The sequence below is a fragment of the Symphalangus syndactylus genome, chromosome 17, assembly GCF_028878055.3.
Source record: "Symphalangus syndactylus isolate Jambi chromosome 17, NHGRI_mSymSyn1-v2.1_pri, whole genome shotgun sequence".
NCBI classification, from domain to species: Eukaryota; Metazoa; Chordata; class Mammalia; order Primates; family Hylobatidae; genus Symphalangus; species Symphalangus syndactylus.
The window spans coordinates 50973197-50994517 of NC_072439.2; the positions used below are offsets into that span (position 1 = coordinate 50973197).

Here is a 21321-nt window from a genome sequence, read left to right on the forward strand (position 1 = left end):
TGCCGCCACTGATCTGACAGGAGGCAGAGCTCACGCAATAATGCTTGCTTGCCTGCCGCTCACTTCCTGCTGTGCAGCCCAGTTCCTAACAGACCACCTAACAGGCTCACCTCCTGCTGTGTGGCCCATGGGTGTGTGTGGGGGGATGTTGGGGACCCCTGTGTTAAATGATACCATACGATAAAAAGTAAAATCAAGACATGGGAAATTTCTACAGGACCAACGACTCTTGCAACAGAAAATTGCAAGTAAACAATCTTAGGAAACATATAAACTGATTGTAATATGTGTAATTGTTTGGATACTGATCCAAACAACAGACCTAAAAAGTCAATTGGGGAAATGTAAACATTGATTGGCTATTTGATAACTTTAAAGAGTTACGATGTGTGTTGTTATTATTTTAAGGTGTGATAATTGTGGGCATTTTTAAAGAAGTCCTTTTCTTTTAAAGGTATATACTAAAGTATTTTTGGAAATAATGATGAGGTTAGATATTTCTATTTCTGTCAAATGATCATTTTCTTTTTTTTTGTTTGTTTTTTTTTTTTGGAGACGGAGTCTCGCTCTGTCACCCAGGCTGGAGTGCAGTGGCGCTATCTCGGCGCACTGCAAGCTCCGCCTCCTGGGTTCACGCCATTCTCCTGCCTCAGCCTTTCCCAGTAGCTGGGACTACAGGCGCCCGCCACCACGCCCGGCTAATTTTTTGTATTTTTTTTTTTTAGTAGAGACGGGGTTTCACTGTGGTCTCGATCTCCTGACCTCGTGATCCGCCCGCCTCGGCCTCCCAAAGTGCTGGGATTACAAGCGTGAGCCACCGCGCCCGGCCTAATGATCATTTTCAAAGAGATTGAACAATTTTTTTCCCCCAGTTGGACTTACCTGTCTCCCATTTGCACGTAAACTTCCTTTCTTGCATATTTTCATTGGCCCAATAAGCCCAGTGAATATATCTTTAGTGGGATCCACAGCAGAATAATACATCTTGGCTAGACACACAGGATCTGCATTAGTGGGTCCTACTTCTTTGGGGACAGTCCATTCATAGGTGAATGTTTCTGTGGGTGCCACATGGGAGGCTGAAGGAGGCACACCTGTGAGAAAGGTCACATTAGAGAAGTGAAGTGTGCTTTCTAATGTGGTCATTTGAGCCACAAAGTAGACTAAGTTTAGTCTAGAATAGCCCACTTCTGAGTTCTTTGTTATAAATTAGAATGGCATCCCATTCATGCTCTGGTGTCAGATAACAGACCGATGTGATTGCATCCAGATAGACTCTTCTAAACCTCCTCCTGGGAGTGGTGCCCCTCTTTGTGCTCACACATCTTCCAGGAATGTCCCTAGCACCTTTCATGTCATATTGTGTGTATTTCTCTCGAACAGAGCTTAACTTTCTTGAAGGCAAGCACTGACTCTACATTTCTATCAGCTAGAACAATGCCTGGCAATACAGTATAATCAATGCATTTTCTATTGAATAAAATGGAACTGAAAATTGCATTCCATTTCATAATTGTAGAACTGAAAGGAACTTTGCAAGTGATCCTATTTAAATCTCTCAAATTTACACTTGAATAACCTGTTCACAGTCACACTGCAAGTGGTAGCAAAGTCACTAGTCTTCACTGGTCCTTCTTGGTGTGTAAAAATAGTCAAAAAATCCACATAATGAAATATTTTATATCATTAAAATTATGTTTATAAAACCCTTGTAATGCTAAGAGAACAAACTCTGATTATGAAATTAAAATAACATTTATTTGCTATGATCTCAACCATATTTAAAATATATATTATATGTATACAGATGAAAATGGAAGAATTATATAAAAATATGAGTGACTGTTTATAGAACTATGGATAATTAGTATTTTTTGCTACCTTTCTATATTTTTCAAATATTCTAAAGTGAACATCGAACATTCTTATAAGAACTTTTTTAAAAATTAAAAGTCACCCAGGGTACTCTAGAAATGGATAATTGATACAACCCAACTAAATTACTATCAGGATTGTGAATAATCATCCAATTAAGGCAGGACAAAATTCCGTAAACCAATTGGAGGTAGGAGAAGGGGTTTATTTGTTACCTGGCATGATGCCTAGAAATGATATATGAGCAGTTTCCTTGGGAGTTCCTGCTTTCAGTTTTTGCAGGACACTGTCAGTGACCAGTACAGTGGATTATTAAACATTGTTGATTTGTTACAGAGTGCTGTACTCACTTCCGCTCTGGGGGTTGTAATGTGGGGAATAGTATGTGCCCTCGTTGTTCTTATTGAATCTCACCCCAATCGGCTCAATACTGAGGGGATATGCTCCTTTGTTATGGAAGGTTACTCTGATGGTGTCTCCTACCTCTGCCCAAATGACAGGACCTGGGAACAAAGAGAGAATTATTATCCTTCCTTGGTATATAACATGTAGAATGTATAAGACAGTTATCTTCTTTGTGTTCTCTGGCAAGAACTACTAGGAGCAACATGCTTATTTGTGGTGAATGGAAAGCTTGGTTTTTGAAAAGTCCATAATCAATCTGATATGTCGAGGTTGGAAGGAGAGAAGGGCTTTTGATTTCAACTTCAGATTAATGAAATTGATTATCATTTTTGTACAAGTCAGTTAGTAAGCTTTACACATCTACAAAAACTATTCGGAATGTTAAGACTCCTCAGCCTAATCTTCTGTTGGCTGGAGATGTGTCATTTGTCCCAAGAGTTAGGTGCTATAAACTTTGACCACCCAAAGCAGGTAAGTTGAATTGTTTTGGATGTGAAGGATAACGCTGTTTTGGATTTTCCATGACCAAAATTAATGATTACCAATTATAGAATAAAAATATATATTTTACATAAATGTTTTATGTAATATACAAAATGACATTTATAGAGAGTTTCCTATCGGCTCTTCTGAGTGTTTATGTCTATTAACTGATTTAATCCCTATACCAACTTTAGTAACTATTGTTCCCATTTTACAGAAGGGAGCAGGGACAGACAGTGAGTAATTTTCTTTTTTTCTTTTTTCTTTTTTTGAGATGGAGTCTCATTCTGTTGCCTAGGCTGGAGTGCAGTGGCATGATCTTGGCTAACTGCAACCTCTGCTTCCCAGGTTCAGGCAATTCTTCTGTCTCAGCCTTCCAGTAGCTGGGATTACAGGCACTCGCCACCACGCCCTTCTAATTTTTGTACTTTTTTTTTTTAGTAGAGATGGGGTTTCGCCATGTTGGCCAGGCTAGTCTCGAACTCCTGACCTAAGTGATCTGCCTGCCTCGGCCTCCCAAAATGCTGGGAATACAGGCATGAGCCACCGCGCCCAGCCAAGTTGAGTAACTTTCAAAGGTCACACAGCTAATGTATGCATTGTGTACTCACAAAAAACAGCTTTTTATAAGGGCCTCCAATTCTTGTAATACCTTGTTCAAAAAGTATTATACCTCTGAGTCACCGCCAGGAAAAAAAAAAGTGAAGAACCAGGACAATCTGAATCCATACTCTGTTTGCTCACCCACTATGTTATTCTGCCTGCGTGCCTTGGTGAGAACAGTTCTCTGGACTCTGGCTGGGGGCAGCCTGCGGAGGACTCTAGGACAGATCCTGCTTGCTTCATTAGTAGCCTGGGATTGATTGATTGATTGACTGATTGATTGATTTTGAAACAGAGTCTCACTCTGTCACCCAGGCTGGAGTGTGGTGGCATGATCTCAGCTCACCGCAAGCTCCGCCTCCCGAGTTCACGCCATTCTCCTGCCTCAGCCTCCAGAGTAACTGGGACAGGCACCCGCCACCATGCCCGGCTAATTTTTTTTGTCTTTTTAGTAGAGATGGGTTTCACCGTGTTAACCAGGATGGTCTTGATCTCCTGACCTCGTGATCCGCCCGCCTCGGCCTCCCAAAGTGCTGAGATTACAGGCGTGAGCCACCGTGCCCGGCCCTAGCCTGGGTTTTATTTCTAAGGGAACACATCTTTAACTAAGTGCAGAGGCTCACAACTTAGTTATCTATTTAAGCCAAGTCACATGAACACACAACACACAATTCCCCTTACCTCTTTGAAGAAAAAAATAACCATTTGAAGTCAGGTCAGCATGGGTTTTTTGTTTGTTTGTTTGTTTGTTTTGTTTTTTGAGACGTAGTCTCGCTCTGTCTCCCAGGCTGGAGTGCAGTGCCACGATATTGACTCACTGCAACCTCCGCCTCCCGGGTTCAAGCGATTCTCATGCCTCAGCATCGAGGCACGAGATACTGGGATTGCAGGTATGTGCCACCACGCCCTGCTAATTTTTGTATTTTTAGTAAAGATGGGGTTTCACCATGTTGTCCAAGCTGGTCTCAAACTCCTTACCCAAGTGATCTGCCCGCCTCAGCCTCCCAAAGTGCTGAGATTACAGGGGTGAGCTACCACTCCCGGCCGTCAGCAGGGCTTTTAATGATGAAAATTTACTATTGGTAATTTACATTTGGAAAAGTACTTAGCTGCTGCATTTTATTGTTTTATCTTCCACACGCCTACTTAACACATAGAAATCATGCAGTAGGTCCTGAAGTTACTATTCTTTCTGAGGTTGATGTAGCCCATGGGAAGAGTAAACCAGCCATATATATTCTGCATGAACTCACCCAGGATGCCAAGATGCTCTTCTTCAGGGCCTCTCTCCTTTCGATTTGTGAAAGAGGCATCTGTGTACTCACGATAAACCAGCTTTTTATAAGAGCCTCCAATTCTTGTGGTACCTTGTTCAAAAAACACTGCTGAGTCACTGCAGGGGGAAAAAATGTTTAATGCTGGGGTTGAAGTAGAACAGAAAGCAGGTATTCACTTAAGGTGCTAATTGAAGAGAAAAATTCTGACCAGTGCTTAGAGATGAATATTATCTATGATTTACAGCAATCCGTACCAGTTACTCAAATAAAGCAGACAGTTCCAGTCCACTCATAGAAGGATGGTCAGTTAAGAAGTAGAGAATCATGGAGGATGTTTACTTTTTCAAGTGAAGAGAAAATTTTCAGAAGGGCCCCTTCAACCCCTTGACAAAGGATTCTACCATAGAATCTTTTTTTTTTTTCTTTTTCGGGAGAACGGGGTCTCGCTATATTGCCCAGGCAGGTCTCGAACTCCTGGGCTCAAGCTATCCTCCCGCCTCTTGCCTCCCTGAGAGCTGGGATTACAAGCGTGAGCCACCACGCCCGGCCAGAATCTTTTTATCAAATTGTGAAATGTTTAAAAACACAGTGGCTAGTTTTTTATGTTGTTGTTGTTGTTGTTTTTTCACCGTGTTAGCCAGGATGGTCTCGAGCTCCTGACCTCATGATCTGCCCGCCTTAGCCTCCCAAAGTGCTGGGATTACAGGCATGAGCCACTATGTTTGGCCTGGTTTTTTTTTTTTTTTTTTGAGACGAGTCTCGCTCTGTTGCCCAGGCTGGAGTGCAGTGGTGCCATCTCGGCTCACTGCAACCTCCACCTCCCAGGTTCAAGAGATTCTCCTGCCTCAGCCTCCCGAGTAGCTGGGACTACAGGCGTCCGCCACAACGCCCAGCTAATTTTTTGTATTTTTAGTAGACATGGGGTTTCACTTTGTTAGCCAGGATGGTCTCGATCTCCTGACCTCGGTGATCCGCCTGCCTCAGCGTTGCAAAGTACTGGGATTACAGGCTTGAGCTACTGCGCCCGGCCCCACTGGCTACTCTTTATTGTATATTAGCACTGGCCAGCTGCTCAGGAGCTTTTATTTATTTATTTTTTGTTTTTAGAGCAGAGTCTCACTCTCTTGCCCAAGCTGGAGTGCCGTGATGCGATCTTGGCTCACTGCAACCTCTGCCTCTCTGTTTCAAGTGATTCTTATACTTCAGCCTCCTGAATAACTGGGATTACAGGCGTATGCCACCATGCTCAGCTAATTTTTTGATTTTTAATAGAAACGGGGCTTTGGTATGTTGGCCAGGCTGGTCTCACACTCCTGGCCTCAAGGGATCCACCCGCTTTGGCCTCCCAAAGTGTTGGGATTACAGGCATGAGCCACCGCGCCCGGCCAGGAGCTTTTGTTTATTAGCTGAAACTCACATGACATCACAACAAAGTCGGTATTATTCTCCCTATTTTGCAAATGAAGAAATTAAATTTCAGAAAGGTAATTATTTGACTTGCACAAAGCCACCTCATTCATCATTTCTTTCGCTTGACAAATGCATCAAACACCTGCTCTTTGCTGGGAATCCTGCTATGTGTTGATGACTTAACCATAAGTAAGGTGGACTCTTCCTTGTCCACATGGACCTTACATCTGGCAGAGAAGACAGGCCATGAACCCATCAATATAATACAGAGTAATAAGCATAGGGTGTTATGGAGCATTTTTTTGAGGTTGGGGGAAGTGCAGCGAAGAGGCCACAAAGACGTTCCAGAGGAAGTGATTACTTAAAACTACCTAAAGGGGAAGTAGAGTTAGCAAGATGAAGTGTGTGTGTAGCGCAGAGACTAGGGCAGGTGTATACAAAGAGGAAACTGCTTATGAGCAGGCTTAGAGAAAAGAGGGAGCATGCCGTGTTCTAGAAAATATGGCAGAAGCATAGCATGCAGGGCAGGGCAGAGGAGTGAAGAATGAGGCTTAGATAGATGGGAGATAGGCAGTAGGACCTAATTAAGGTTTCAGCCTTCCATCCCAGGGCAGTGAGAAGCATTTGAAAGATTTAAGCATTCAGGATTAGCATTTTAGGAGGATCCCTCTGGCAGATGTTTGGAGAATGTGTTGGAAAATACAAGACTGCAGTAGGGAGACCAGTCAGGAGCCTGCTTTTCTAATCTCAGTGAGAGGCAGAGATGAGTTCATAGGTATTGGCAAAGAAGATGGAGAGAAGTAGATAGCTTTCAGAGATAGTTTCTATAAAATAAGGCAGTACTTGATGAGGAGAGGAGTTTGAATAGCCTCATCCATGTGGGGGTGTCACTAAGAAGTTTGAAATGCAATCTGAAATTCACTAGATCCTCCTGAGTTGGAGATGCAGCATTGGGAGTAATCACATGTAGGTGTCAGTGTAGCCTGGGACTTAAATCTCTGCTTCAGGAGTCACAGGTCTGGGCTGAGCAAGTCCTAGCTATCCATTTATTGTGTGATGTTGGATGAATTACTTAACCTTTCCAAGGAAGGTATTTTTAATATGGATGGCAAACAGGGCTTCTCTGAGGAAGTGATATATGAGTAAAGACTTGGAGCAGGGGAGATGGCAGCAAAAATGTCATCTCGTTGACATTTTTGAAAGATCACAGTACTGCTTTGTAAGAAGTCGATAGTAGGAAAGGAAGACAAATGGAAAGAATGGCTGGGAGACTGAGGAGTCATTCAGACACGTACAAAGAGTAGCTTGTGTACCTCAAAGGACACTATCAAGAAAGTGAAAGACAACCTATGGAATGCCAGAAAACATTTGCAAATAACTGATAAGGAATTAATATCCTGAATATATAAAGAACTCCTACAGGTCAACAACAACAACAACAAAAATCCCACTTCAAAAATGGCTGAAGGACTTAAATCGACATTTCTCTGAAGAAGATACACAAAAGACCAAAAAGTACATGAAAAGATCCTCAACATTACTAGTCATTAAGAAAATGCAAATCAAAACCACTATGAAATATCACTTATGCTCATTAGGTTGGCTATTATTAAAAAAAGAACAGAAAATAACAAATGTTGATGAGAATGTGAAGAAACTGAAACCCCTGTACATTGCTGATGAGCCTGTAAAATGGTGCAGCTGCTATGGAAAACAGTAATGTGGTTCCTCAAAAAATTAAAAATAGAATTACCATTTCTATTAATTATTTTGCATATCCAGCTAGAAGCGGAATCCAGCGATTCCGCTTCTAGCTGGATATGCAAAATAATTAAAAGCAGAGACTTGAACAGTGATATTTGTATGACAATTGTTCATAGCAACATTAATCACAGTAGCCAAAAGGTGGAAACAACCCAAATGTTTATCAACAGATGAATGAATAAACAAAATGTGGTATATACATACAATGAAGCATTATTCAGCCTTAAAGAGGAATGAAATTCTGATGCATGCTACAACATGAACAAATCTTAAAACATTATGCTAAGTGATACAAAAGACACAAAAGAACCGATATTGTATGATTCCACTTGTATGAGTTGCCTAGAGTAGGAAAACTCATAGAGACAGAAAGCAGAATCGAGCTTATCAGGGGGTGGAGAAAGAGTGGAAGAAGGTTGTTACTGTTTAAAGGGTTCAGAGTTTTCATTTGGGATGATAAAAAAAAGTTCTGGAAATGGATAGTGGTAACGGCTATACAGTACTCTAAATGTACTTAATGCTGCTGAATCGTACAGTGCCACGTTTTCTGAAATGGAAAGCAAATTAATTGATTTATCTAATTGTATTCAGAGTTTTCTTAGGACTTTGTCAATCATTTGATAACTTTTGAACCCATCTTTTTTCATGGACTCAAAACTCATAGTTCTCAAGCTCAGACTCTTACATTAAATACCTTAATAAATGTTTAGCAGTCTAGTTACTCCATTTCAGATACCAATTAAAATTTTAATTGCTGAATTAGCCTTTTGTAGTTCCTTTGTGCGGGGGGGAGCATATTTTGAAATAGTACTCTTTTTTGTGAATTACCTTCCAGGTGCTGTTAAGTTTTCTTTAGTGAAGATGTCTATACCAGAGGGAGCATAGTTCCAGATGATTTCCTCAGCAGCAATGTAGTAGTGTCTAACATGCTTCCCATGGATATTATCCTTTGATGAAGACTTGTTACACTCCTGGACCTGGAAAAAAGCTTGCAAACCAGCTGAAATGAAACAGAAAGAGGCATTGATTAATGAAGCCAATGTTTCTCTCTCCTATTGCCCTGTAAACACTGCTCGGGTGATGACAAGTAGAAATTAAAGGAATAGACAGATAGAAACAGTACTATAAACTAGGGCAGACAGCTGTAAATAAATTAGTGATGGAAAACTCAAGTTTAAAACAGACATACTTTGTTTTTTATGTACATATAGCATAGAGATATTAAGCATATGTGTTTTCAAAATATGGTACCAGTTTCTGTGGGGTTTCACTTGGTAGTTCTTTTGATGACAGAAAAAGAACAAATCTGTAGATAAGCAGAGAAGAGAGGCTTTGACATATTTTAAGGGGTTGCGTTGGGTGGAGGAGAAGGTACAAGGAGGAGGTACCAAATGAGCTTGTATTATTGCTCTCTTGTACAAGATGGTTGTGCATCTGCTGTGCTGGGCCTTCTGTGGCCCAGAGCATATTTGATAAAAGCAATTATATTTGCAGGTCAAAGTAAAATATCTGAACTCCTATGTTAAACTTAATTTATTCAGTAGACCAATATTAAAAACTAATATTTTTCAAGAACAAGGAATGTTTTTATTGCCTAAGTTAAAGAGATAAAGGAAGGATTTATTGAGTTAAACTAAGGGATGGCCAGGCTCAAATAAAGAACAAAGTTAATTATACTTGACAGAAATAAGTCTAAAAACAGGGTGCTTTCCAATGCAACATACAATTTTTCTGGATGTTACAACACTGTATATTTTACAAAGCTGAGTAAGTATATATAGTACTATACTTTCAGGGCCAGTTGTTCTTTCCAAAAACTAATATATTTTCAGATTTCATTACTTTATAATATTCCTGTCTTACAGTCTTTTTATTACATTATTATATATACCATCATAGGGATAAAACTAAGATGCCAGTTCAAAGCTCAGATTATTTCAAAGATATTTAGCTTTTAGATTCTGATTCCCAGTAACCACCTTTTTCAGCTGACTGCTAATTTCAGGTAAAGATGTCCTACCTTTCAGATGGTTTAGATTCTGACAGCTGAGCATCCATTCTCCAGGGTTCTGGGCCACCATATAAGCATCAAATAGGGTAGCAGGAAAGAGGTTGATTGTATCAATACGATAGTTCTTGTTGGTCAATGCTTGCCCGTGAAAGAAAGCTGCGTGCACATCAACTTCATTACCCATACCAAAAAGGTACCATTTTACTCTGTCTTCAGCACACATGGAGAGTCCTGGGAGACTTCCAAAAGTGTATCCATTCACAGCTGTAAGTCAAGAGCAGAGTTTGTGACTAAGAGTCATTAATGCTTGAGATAGTGAGAGTTACCTCTATATAAATAGAATCAATTTGGAATGGCAAATATCTGGCACACATGCTGGTATTCCTCCCTCCTACACTCATGTCAGACATTGCTAATCAGTCACAGCACTCTTTCATTTTGGAACTGAATTCAGCCTGATGATTCTTACCAATACCATATTAACAGATGAACACAATACTGAAGATAAAACCTATTTGCTGTCTTTGTTATAAACTGTACACATTGTGTGTGTGTGTGTGTGTGTGTGTGTAAATACAGATGTGTGCATTTATACATACATATAAACAAAACACACACATAGAATTAATAGAAAAAAGATTGAATATTAGTATTCAATCAGTTATTCATCATGCTGGTAGTATGGATGTTTTTGCTTGTCAGAAAATTTCCAATTTTCTACCATAAATTTATTTGGTAAAAAGAACATAAGAACAGCTTTTTTTAAAGATTGCAAGACAAAATTTTTAAGATTGGAAGAGGTATGAAGGAGGGAAAAAATGTAGAAGGACAGCAGGGACAGAACCACAAAGACCTAAAAGTTCATATGCAAAGTGGCCTGAAACCCTCAGAAGAAACTTAGGGTCACTGTTCAAACTGGGTGGCCCTAAAAATTTCCCAAGTGGAAATTAGTTCTGGGAAGAATCCTGAGTACACCACATTCAACACTGGTACCAAACCACACCTGCTCAGGCTAGAATTTTGAGTATCTTTTTATAACAACTATTTTTGTTAGTACACAACAGAGACAGGATTAAAGTATGGAAAGAGGACCTTCCACCCAGATATAAGTAAAAGTTGGAAACAAAATCCGTACTTTGTTAACTAGTTTATTTTTCTACTTTGGTAGTATCGTTATTTTTGTGCTCTCGGTTTCTGAGTACAGGTTATTTTGAAGAAGTTAAACACAAACAAATAAATGAAAATATCTACTTATTGGTCTAGTTGTTGTTAAGGGACTCTGTTTCTCATGCAAATTATGAGAAATAGATAATCTTACTAAGCTCATTATTTTGTGTCTGAGAATTAAGAAAAAGTCCAAACTGTAAAAAAGGCATTTCTAGAAAAGTAAAGTGAACTGAAATGTAGAAAAGAATGATGCAGACTAAGGGGCCCAGTGAGGGCAACATAGTATGTAAAATGAATACCTTTCAGAACTCGTGGTTGGAACTATTTTCTTAAATATAGTTAGATGCTTTAAAATATAATATGGTTTTAAGCATTTACTTTAATAATTTGGAGCTGCCTCAAATAATTTTTAGAATGAGTCTAGTGGATAAATAAATATATTAATGTCACATACATATGCATTAAACCATAATTGGTGCTTTATCCTTACCAGTTTGGGAACGAGTTTGGTGTATCTGGCTTTACCTGGCTTAGAGTTTTTATTTTGACTTACTTAGCTGAATATCAAATTGCACATCCAATATGCTTTGTTATAAGGACCACAGACTAGACACACACTACTTACTTATGTGAGGGAATAAGCTTAGCAGCATTAATGGATCAAGGGAAAAAAAAGTAAAATTAACATGTCTGCTGTAATCTTACAATACATTCTGTTACTCTCCTGGAAGTCTTCGTTGTCTTTGTCAACTTTCTCTGGTTCTGAGCAGTAGGTTTTAATGTTGTCTTCTAGGTACCAGCTGAAATTTTCATCCACCACAGAAAACATCACCACAAATTCTCGGTCAATATGTTTTTCTTTTTCTTTATCTAGAGAATCTGGAGTTCAAATTACTCTTTTAGTAAGACTAAACTTTTAGCATGTATTTTGATTTATGTTTTCAGGTGATTTATAGTTTTTAAAAATTTCAGTATTTATTTTTTCTAATAAATCACAAGTCAGGACCAGTCACTCCTGTTTTACAGACACAGAAACACTCAGGGAATTTTTATGATCAGTATCTGGTGCTTGGAAGACACTCCTGTATCTGGATATCCACTGACCACATAACTATTAAATGCTTTTTGGCAAATGGGAAGATTGGAATTCAGAGTTGTGCGTCTATTTTCTGGTGCATATAGCCACAAACTGAGACAAGTCTTTACAGGTAACGATTGTTCAAGTTGGAATTGTATTTCAGGCTCTTGAGCTACGTTGTCTTTTTCATGATGTTAGAAATAAATATTATGATATTATGTTCACCAATATAGTATGAGTAACAACAGATCTATCACCGTGGAGTGCCCTTTTGGTAGTCACATTTGGTAAAGTCATATGTCTCTTCAGCACCACTGTTGGAAGTTAGATACAGCAAACTGATCCCTGGGAGAATATATTTCTTTCACATTAGCTTCATTGGCATTTTCCCCGTAGGAATGCTTGTTCTATTTATCCCTTCTTCTCCTAGTCCTGCCTGGCTCTTCCCTTCCTTTTTTTCTACTTACCACCTCTCTACCTTACCTGCTCAATCTCAACACAGAAGACTTGATTTCTTTTTAAAAGACAAACTGCCCTGCCTCTGTCTTTTGGTCATATAGCGTGTGCAATGAGGAGAAGATGTACCTTTTTTACAGATTATTAAAGGTCCGATGAGTCCTGAGGCAATATCTTTTGGAGCATCAATGTGGGAGTGGTAAATCCTAGTCACACAGTTGCCATCTCCTTCACCAGGACTTTGTTCTTCAGTGGCAAGCAACATGTATGTATACTGCTCTCCTGGATATACTTTGTCATCTGCTCTTTGAAAATCTGTGGTGTTATCAGGGTAGATGGCCCCTAGGAAGCAACACGCAATGAAGGTGTAAAGTGAACGTGTTTGAACTTGAATGGGAAAATAGATAGTCCATTAATTCATTCAGCAAACATTTATTAAACATCTACTATGTGATCCTTGGGGATGTGATATCCTATTTGGACACAGGAAAATGAAAGGCTAATGGCTGGGGTGTTTAGAAGCTTCACAGACATTTTTATTATTTTTTATATTTGATTGGGTTTTCAGAGAGCATAATGACTTTTTGTTTTCAATGTAAAGAACTTGGGTCATGGTATGGAAGTCTGAGCAAAATGGCTACCCTCTTCTAAATTCAAAACTTCCTATATAATCTCAGATTTTTGCCCATGAAGTAACCATAAAATTAAAAACATTTCTACTCTTAATTTTGGAAATTTCCAAACGTACACAAATGTTGAGAGAAGAAAATGCTGAATCTCCGTGTACCCATCAAACCAGCTTTAACAATGGTCGACTCAAGGCCAACCTTGTTCCATCTGTACCCCCACACACTCTTATCCCCAGTATCATCAAATTATTTTAAAGCACATCTCAGACATCATATTCCATTCATAAATACTTGAGTATGTATCTCTAAAATATAGGAACTCTTTTTTTCTTCTAACAAAACCACAGTACCATTACCATACCTTTAAAATGAATGGTAATTCCCTAATAAGCCATGAAATCATTAAAAAGAAATAGGATGGCAGTCAGCCTTTTATGCTATGAATGTAATTTATCCCTAAACAACAACAAAAATAAAAAAAGTCAACACATTCACCTTCTAAACCAATATCTTTTTTAAAAAGACAATAATTAATCAAATATAATTTTAAATTAATTTCCCTACTTGATCATTATAATTTCAATGAACTGTAGCATGACTTCAGCATTTTTGCTTATGATAGCAGCTGATATTTACTGAGGTATTACTATGTATTCTTATTGTCTCTATTTTATAGATGAGGAAACTGAAGCTGAAAGAATTTAAGTAATTTTTCCAAGGTCACTCAAACAGTCAAAGGCAAGGCTGGGGCTCAGACCTTGGTCTATTAATTTCAAAGCCCTTGCTTTTCATCATTACAAAATATCACCTTTTTCACCATCATTGTTAAGGACTAAGAATGAGATCACAGGCACCAAACCTTATCTTTGTTTTTCAGGTACTATTTTCAAGGCTTTGAAGTCCTACATTCAAATGACTTTTTCAGTTAATTGTGTCTCATATGTGACTAGAGTCATCCAGGCACATGTACCATTTGACTGACATATGAGACTACTTATGCCACCTTAGCTGGGGCAGAGTTTATCTAAAGTTAGGATGGGAGGTAACAACAGCACAGTATGTTTACACGTAGGAACTTCAAAGATAAGGCAATCCACATCTTGAGTCCTTCTTTCTCTTCCCTCTGGATTTTGCCTCTTCTAGGCTCTGATGCACATTGTCCATTTCTCTTATTCTATTTGGCCAGAAACGACTGGGCTCTGGGAAAGAAGCTCCAGCTCTCTCTGACTCTCACTGAGTCCACCTAGAAATTCTCTCACATTCGCACTTTCCACGAACGAGCACAACCAAGAGAAACATGCCATTATTATATGTAAACAAAGTACCTATTAATAAAATAGTTGGCCGGGTGCGGTGGCTCACGCTTGTAATCCCAGCACTTTGGGAGGCCGAGGAGGGCAGATCAGGAGGTCAGGAGATCAAGACCACCCTGGCTAACACGGTGAAACCCCGTCTCTACTAAAAATGCAAAAAAAAAAAAAAAAAAAAAAAAAAAAAAAAAAAAAAATAGCCAGGCTTGCTGGTGGGCGCCTGTAGTCCCAGCTACTCGGGAGGCTGAGGCAGGAGAATCACATGAACCCCGGATGCGGAGCTTGCAGTGAGCTGAGATCGTGCCACTGCACTCCAGCCAGGGTGACAGAAGTAAAAAAATAAAAAAAATAAAAAAAAAAAAAAACAGTTAAGAGCTGAATGGTAGTTACGGGTCTTATCCAGGAGAGAAGTCCACAATTTTAGAAGCTAAAAGGCACTTCTACTGAAAAGTAGGAGGACATTCCAGCTACATGAGCTGAACTTACCCTCATGTTCCTTATAGTAAGTTATTCCATGTGAATGAAAGGTGTAGGGCCTAGAGGCAAGGTTTTTTAAGTGTACATAAACTTTGTCTCCAGTTTCAGCTTTGATAATAGGGCCTAAAAACCCAAGCCAGACTGGTTTTTCTATAGTCGTCCTAAAGGTTTCATCTGTGTACTGAAGATAAAGGGCCTTCTTATATAGTCTCCCAATTCTATCTGGGCCATTTTGAAGATAGATATTGGAATGTTCCCTGCAAAGAAAAAGAAGACAACTCTATCAGAAGCCATCATTTCTAGGGATGACGTTATCATTATAATTTAATAACATTATAATTAGAGAAATTAATGAGCACATCACATTGAATGTTTGCCTGTTGTAGGGATGCCTCCAAAATTGAAGTGGAGGGCTGGTAGTTAGCCCTGTTATTTTAATGATGTGAGGCTTTCCATATCAGGTATATGTCAGAGAACCATCTGCGAAGGCATCATAGAAATATAGTGCATCTTACTGAAGTATTTTTTCCACGATTTTTATATTAAAACACAGGCATATTATGTAATGGAATAGAATACAAAATTAAGCTGAAATATTAAAATAAAGCAGTTAATTAAGACATTTTTTCACTTATACCTCTCTTAGCTACTGGAAAAATTTGAGTTTATAATTAATCAATCTGGGTATTTGAGACTTCAAAGTATGTGTGTGTATATTTATATATTTTTTTCCTTAAAGTAAGATTAATAAAGCTAAATTAATTCTTTTTACTTTCTTTTAATGGCACTAAATCAAAGCTAGAGTTGTTGATGCATGCAATATGTGTGGTTTTTAAATTAGTTTTGAATTTAAATAATCCTTGTGTTTTTTAATCCCTCACTAGTACAGATTCTTAACTTTGAATGTTTGTATTCTAGTGAGTGTCCATTAAGAGTTGCTTAAAACTTTCTTAAAAACATTGGTGAAGTAAATAGTAATCTGGAAAAGAAAAGATGGAAAGAAAGTAAATTTTGTTTGAACTGATTTCTTGTGTTATCAACCTTAACTGAAGGCTGTATATAGCCCAGTGGGATCTATTCACGGGCAACATCATGTTGCCATTTGGCAGGACCCACTTAGATTCTGGCCTTTGGCAAGCCCCTCCACAACCAAGGCTCTTCCATTTGAATAAAAACTGCTCATCATCGTGGGTGTGTGTGTGTGTGTGTGTGTGTGTGTTTTGCCTTCTTTTATCTTAGTGATCTTTGATACTTTACCAATTTCTACTCAACATTTGTGGGGCCGAGTAACCTGACTGAGGAGTAAGTTTTGTCTTGTTTCCTCAGTTGTAAGCTCATCGGCAAAAGTGAGATATATTTTTCTTTCCCTTCTTTAAGACAAGAACAGAGCTTGTGTGAGAGCTCTGGACTTTCACTGCTGCAGAATTTAAAGATGTGGTTTTTCAAAAGTCTAAGGCCTGATGTTTCTTAAGTCTGAATATGCACAGGAATCTACTGATGAACTTAGTGAAATGCAAACTCCTGGGGCGCAACTCCAGTGATTCTGATTCTGTGGGTCTGGGGCAGGGCCCAGGCATCTGCATTATTAACCAACACACTGGCGTGTTTTGATGAGATAGGCTGCTCTGGGCCCCTGGGTAACCTGTGTTGAAGAGGCTCTAAGGTTGAAGATTAAGAGAGCTGCCCAATCCCAGAAGCAGTGGGATTCCTGATACCATGAGACAGAAAGGTAGAAAGCTCTGTTTCCAGGTCATACCTGGTAGTGGCAGGACCTCTGCAGTGGTGGCTATATAGATTAAGCCTGAATGCTGGGGCCAGGTACCACGGCCACTTGGCAATGGTCCTGGTGGCTGAGTTTGGGCAGAGTGAGCAGGTGTTGGAAATAAGAGCCACCATTCTCTGGATTGATCAAGGTGTTTCTATGATGAGCGTTTCCTCCTAGTCACTACCATATACCAATACACTGGGAATGCCAATTTTCCTGAATTGTATAAACCCAAATTCCCAAAGAAGATAAAATTATTCACTAAAAAAATGACTGAGATGATGTTTCCCTGCCCATCCCCCATCCTGGTGGGAGGGCTAAGCTAGAAGTCAGAAAAATAAAGTGTCATTATTTGCAGCCTGTGTGGAGCAGCAAAACTGTGGGTATACCCTCATTTTTTCTATTTGTTTTCACTTTCTAATTGTTTGTTGCCATTTCCCAATTTGTTAAAGCAAAATAGGAAAAGATTGGGAGAGACTTCATGGACACAGGTAGGCGTGGGAAAAGGGCAAGACACTGGTGTGAACTCTGTCCCTAAACCCATAGCAACGAATGCACAGAAAAAGTCTTAATAAATATATGTCTTAACAACAGCAAAATTGTTGCATCAAAGACCACTGAGATTAAAAGCAGAGAGTCATTCAGTCCATATGACTGAGAGGAGGTCAACAAGAGTGCAATTTCAGTTAGGTACACAACTGCAGCTGCAAAGTCTACAGTACAAAGGTGCAATTCCACTCTGGTCCCACCAGAACCCTGGACCAATCAATCTCACAGAGACTTGTCTAAGCCCCAGGGTAAATTTTCTTAAGAGTCTGAACACACTTTTATTTCTGAGAGATTAATTTGATAATATTTGGAGATTTTACTCCATGCTTTACCATGTCCTATTGGTACACATCTTACATAGGCCAAAGTTAAAAGTTAGCCCTCAAATTCTTAAGGCTTCATTTAAATAAAATGTGTATTTATATTTTCTGAATGTGAATACACTTTGGCATACATCATGTCCTATTTTGATAAACTGTAGCAGGCTTTGTCAAAATGATTTTATTGCATTGAAATGCTCCTGTATTAATCATTTCCTAAAATAGGAAGAGCATTGCCATAAACAAATACCTAAGACCAAGACCAAGACCTATATGGCCTAGGCTTTGTAACTAATTTTTCTAGGCAAAGTTTTTTGGGGGGGTTAAAATTGCTTTTAAAATTATTGATCTAAAGGTATAACATATCTAGGCATTTTCACATTTGAAATTCCTTTTATACACATGCAATATGCAAACTGCTTTTTGCATCTTGCCTTTTATTGTGAAAAAAACTGTCTTAACCAAATTGGAAAATATTTTACACTGTGTGATACTTTGGGAGAAGTCTATTTGTTTATGCTTTGTCTCCAAATAAACATTAAAAGGTCATTAGGGGCTCTCTATTTAATTTCGACAGCACAGCTTGAGGACAAAGGGTCAGTTACTGGAAGCTTGCAGGAAGTTTGCCAGTTAGATATTCAGCCACAAGAATCTATTATAGCTGTTCTTTGAACCAAATAATTCACATTTAATTGTAGTTCTTCCTGTTGACAACTGTAATATGTTCCTTTCTACTCATTACTATAGACATATCTCCCTTCAAGTAATCAATCACATTCTCTCTTTTTAGCCCCTTATTTAAAAAAAGAAAAGCCCGCTCGTATAATTTCTGGTAGTCTTAGACCCAGAAATGAGTTTTTAATAGTAGGATAACTATTTTTTAGTATTGCTTTGGTAAGATATTAATAATGCTATTCCCTCCCATAAATTTAGAATTCACTCAAGTGATCTTGGTTTATGCTTAGACATGGTTCCCAAAACTTGGGTATTATAGGTGAAAAGTTTCTGGATTTTTGACTTCATTAATTGAGACATATGTTTTTTATTGCTGCATAACAAATTATCACAAAGTAGGTTAAAACAACACCCATTTATAATCTCGCTATTCTATGGGTCAGAAGTCTGGCATGGTGTGGCTGGGTTCACTGCCTCGGGCATCACCAAGCTGAAATCAAGGGGCTGCTGACCTGAGTACTTATCTGAGGCTCTGTGGAGAAATCTGCCTAGCTCATTTGGGTTATTGCCAGAATTCAGTTCAATGGGGTCATAGAATTAAAATCCCTGTTTGCTTGCTGGCTATGGGCCGAGAGCCTCTCCCAGGTTCTTAAGGTCACCTGTATGCCCTCCTAGGTGGCCCCTTTCATCTTCAAGTCAGCTTCAGTGTGTGGACTCTTCAGATAATCTCACTGACTAAAACATAAATCATGAGAGTGATGTCTCATCCTGTTCACAGGTTGTGGAGATTTAGGATAGGATTTCTTCTGGGAGCCACTTTGGAAATGCTGCCTACCATAAACAAGAATCATAAGGAAAACAGTCAAAAATTAATTGCTGCAAGAATATGGCAGAGACTCAACCTATGTATATATAACACAAATTCAAGTGATTTGCCGGTTCTAACTAGCCTTCCTCCACTGGCACAGCATGAATGCAGTACCTAGTGAATTTTCTTTTGTCTGTGTTCTCAGGAGAAATAGGAACTTGATAATAAATGGAATTTGGTAAGTGTGAAATGTTAGTCACTTAATTAGCTCTTCCATACAAGCTGTCTTGTGTGAAGTGTTTGGAAGTGTTTGTACTGCACTAGCTATTGCTCGCTTTTTTTTTTTTTTTTTTTTTGAGATGGAATCTTGCTCTGTTGCCCAGTCTAGAGTGTAATGGCGCGATCTCGGCTCACTGCAATCTCTACCTCCTGGGTTCAAGCAACTCTCCTGCCTCGGCCTCCTGAGTAGCTGGGACTACAGGCGCATGCCACCACACCTAGCTAATTTTTGTATTTTTAGTAGAGACGGGGTTTCACCATGTTGGCCAGGCTGGTCTCAAACTCCTGACCTTGTGATCCACCTGCCTTGGCCTGCCAAAGTGCTGGGATTACAGGTGTGAGCCACCACGCCCAGCCCTATTGCTTGCTATTTTTTATTTGGCAACCTTGGAGAATGAGTCATTTAAAGTAAATTTTCCAGAAAATTTTAGCTAGTAATTGTACCTATTTAAGAATCATTTAAAAATTTAAAAATCATTTTTGAAGGGATGCTATATAACTTGGGAGGCCACTAGGCTGAGACAACGTCAGTGTCTTGGGTTCCTACCTAAGCAAACCAAAACCCAATTCAATGTAGTAAACAGTAAAATGAAACTTCTAATCTGTAACTAGAGACTTTACCAATCAGAAGCCACCAACTAACATCTAACTAGGGAGTCTCCACTTTAACCAGTCTAATATCTATTTCTTAGTCTGAGAATATGTTATAAAAGTTTCCTCCCTGCCCAGAGGAGTATTGACAGAACTGCTTGTGGTCTTAGGGCACCCAATTGCTGTGGCTGAATGCTTGAATAAACTTGTTAAACTTTCAATATGCCCAAGTTTATCTTTTAACAGGGGTAAAATGAATGCCTTTAGTGCAAGCTTTTTCTTTAAAAATATTTTATTTGCTTCCCTGTTTTCCTAAACGGGGGATATAATGGAAAAAATGTAACTTTTTTGATAATAATAGTGAAATGAACACTTAATGAATACTTATTATATCCTGATCACTCAAGATCATAATTATAGTAATTATGATTACCATAGGGTGGAATGTTCTTTGTTGCCTAGTTTTTTGGTCAGGATTTGAGCTGTTATTTCTTCTTGGTCATTAGGCCTGCTTATAGTGACATCTTCACTGTACCATTTGTTTTGGAAACCTCTAATGGAATGAAAAACCCGGTAATAATGTTTGTAAGAACTGTATGTTAAGAAAGTCGCCAAGCCTGAGTGAGAGCCTGTGAAGTCAAGTATAAAAGAGTTTTGTGATGGCTGTTCTTATGCTTAAAAAATTTTTCACTTATTTCCAGCTTCCTAGAGGTCATCAGAAAAAAAAGTAATCTGAAGATAACAGAATTACTATAATTTTTGCTATTATATAGTCAATTAACTCAGTAAATAATTAACTAATGCCTACTATGGACCCAGAACACATTATTGTGTTTACTAATTGTTTTTTTATGTATGTCATTTATTTTAATTTGAATATATATAACTTAGGATCAGGAATTATGTCTTATAAAGTCTTTAACTACTTATTGATGTGTTGAAATGACAGATAAGGCACTGACCCAAGTAAATGGCAGGACTGAGTATAAGGAAATTATTTTCCACTTCACTCTTTTAGAAATAAATATTATTGGCATTAATACCAGAGAAGTAAACTTTATTTTTTTAGTCCCCCCCAAAATCTATACATTTTTCTCCTTTAATATCTGCCAATGTTTTCAGTTGCACTAACCCTGCATATAATCCCCTAAGGTGACTTTTCTATTTTATTCTGTTTCCTGATTTGTTCTATAGCATGAATCTCTCCATATGAGGAGCAAGGAAAAGTTTTTACAATACAGTCTATGATTTTTCCTATCTTCCTATGTATCTTTTATTTACTCATTTAAACTTATTCAGAAATATTTATTTAGTGTCTCCTATATTCTAGGTACTAGTGACCAAGCACTGGTACTTGCATAGGCATATACTAGTACATACTCTCAATGC

The 21321-nt window shown here is 38.6% G+C and overlaps 1 protein-coding gene across 1 annotated transcript in view; it reads right to left on the reverse strand.

Annotated features, from left to right (window-relative positions):
* Positions 1–21321, reverse strand: part of CP (ceruloplasmin) — a 51545-nt gene that overhangs the window by 27075 nt on the left and 3149 nt on the right. Inside the window, exons 2-9 of the mRNA XM_055247784.2 lie at positions 14955–15202; positions 12659–12871; positions 11701–11874; positions 9838–10092; positions 8646–8817; positions 4620–4759; positions 2226–2378; positions 883–1094 (exon numbers count right to left, since the gene is read on the reverse strand). Of these exons, the coding sequence (XP_055103759.1) occupies positions 883–1094; positions 2226–2378; positions 4620–4759; positions 8646–8817; positions 9838–10092; positions 11701–11874; positions 12659–12871; positions 14955–15202 (1567 nt within the window). The remainder of the gene's footprint in view (positions 1–882; positions 1095–2225; positions 2379–4619; positions 4760–8645; positions 8818–9837; positions 10093–11700; positions 11875–12658; positions 12872–14954; positions 15203–21321) is intronic.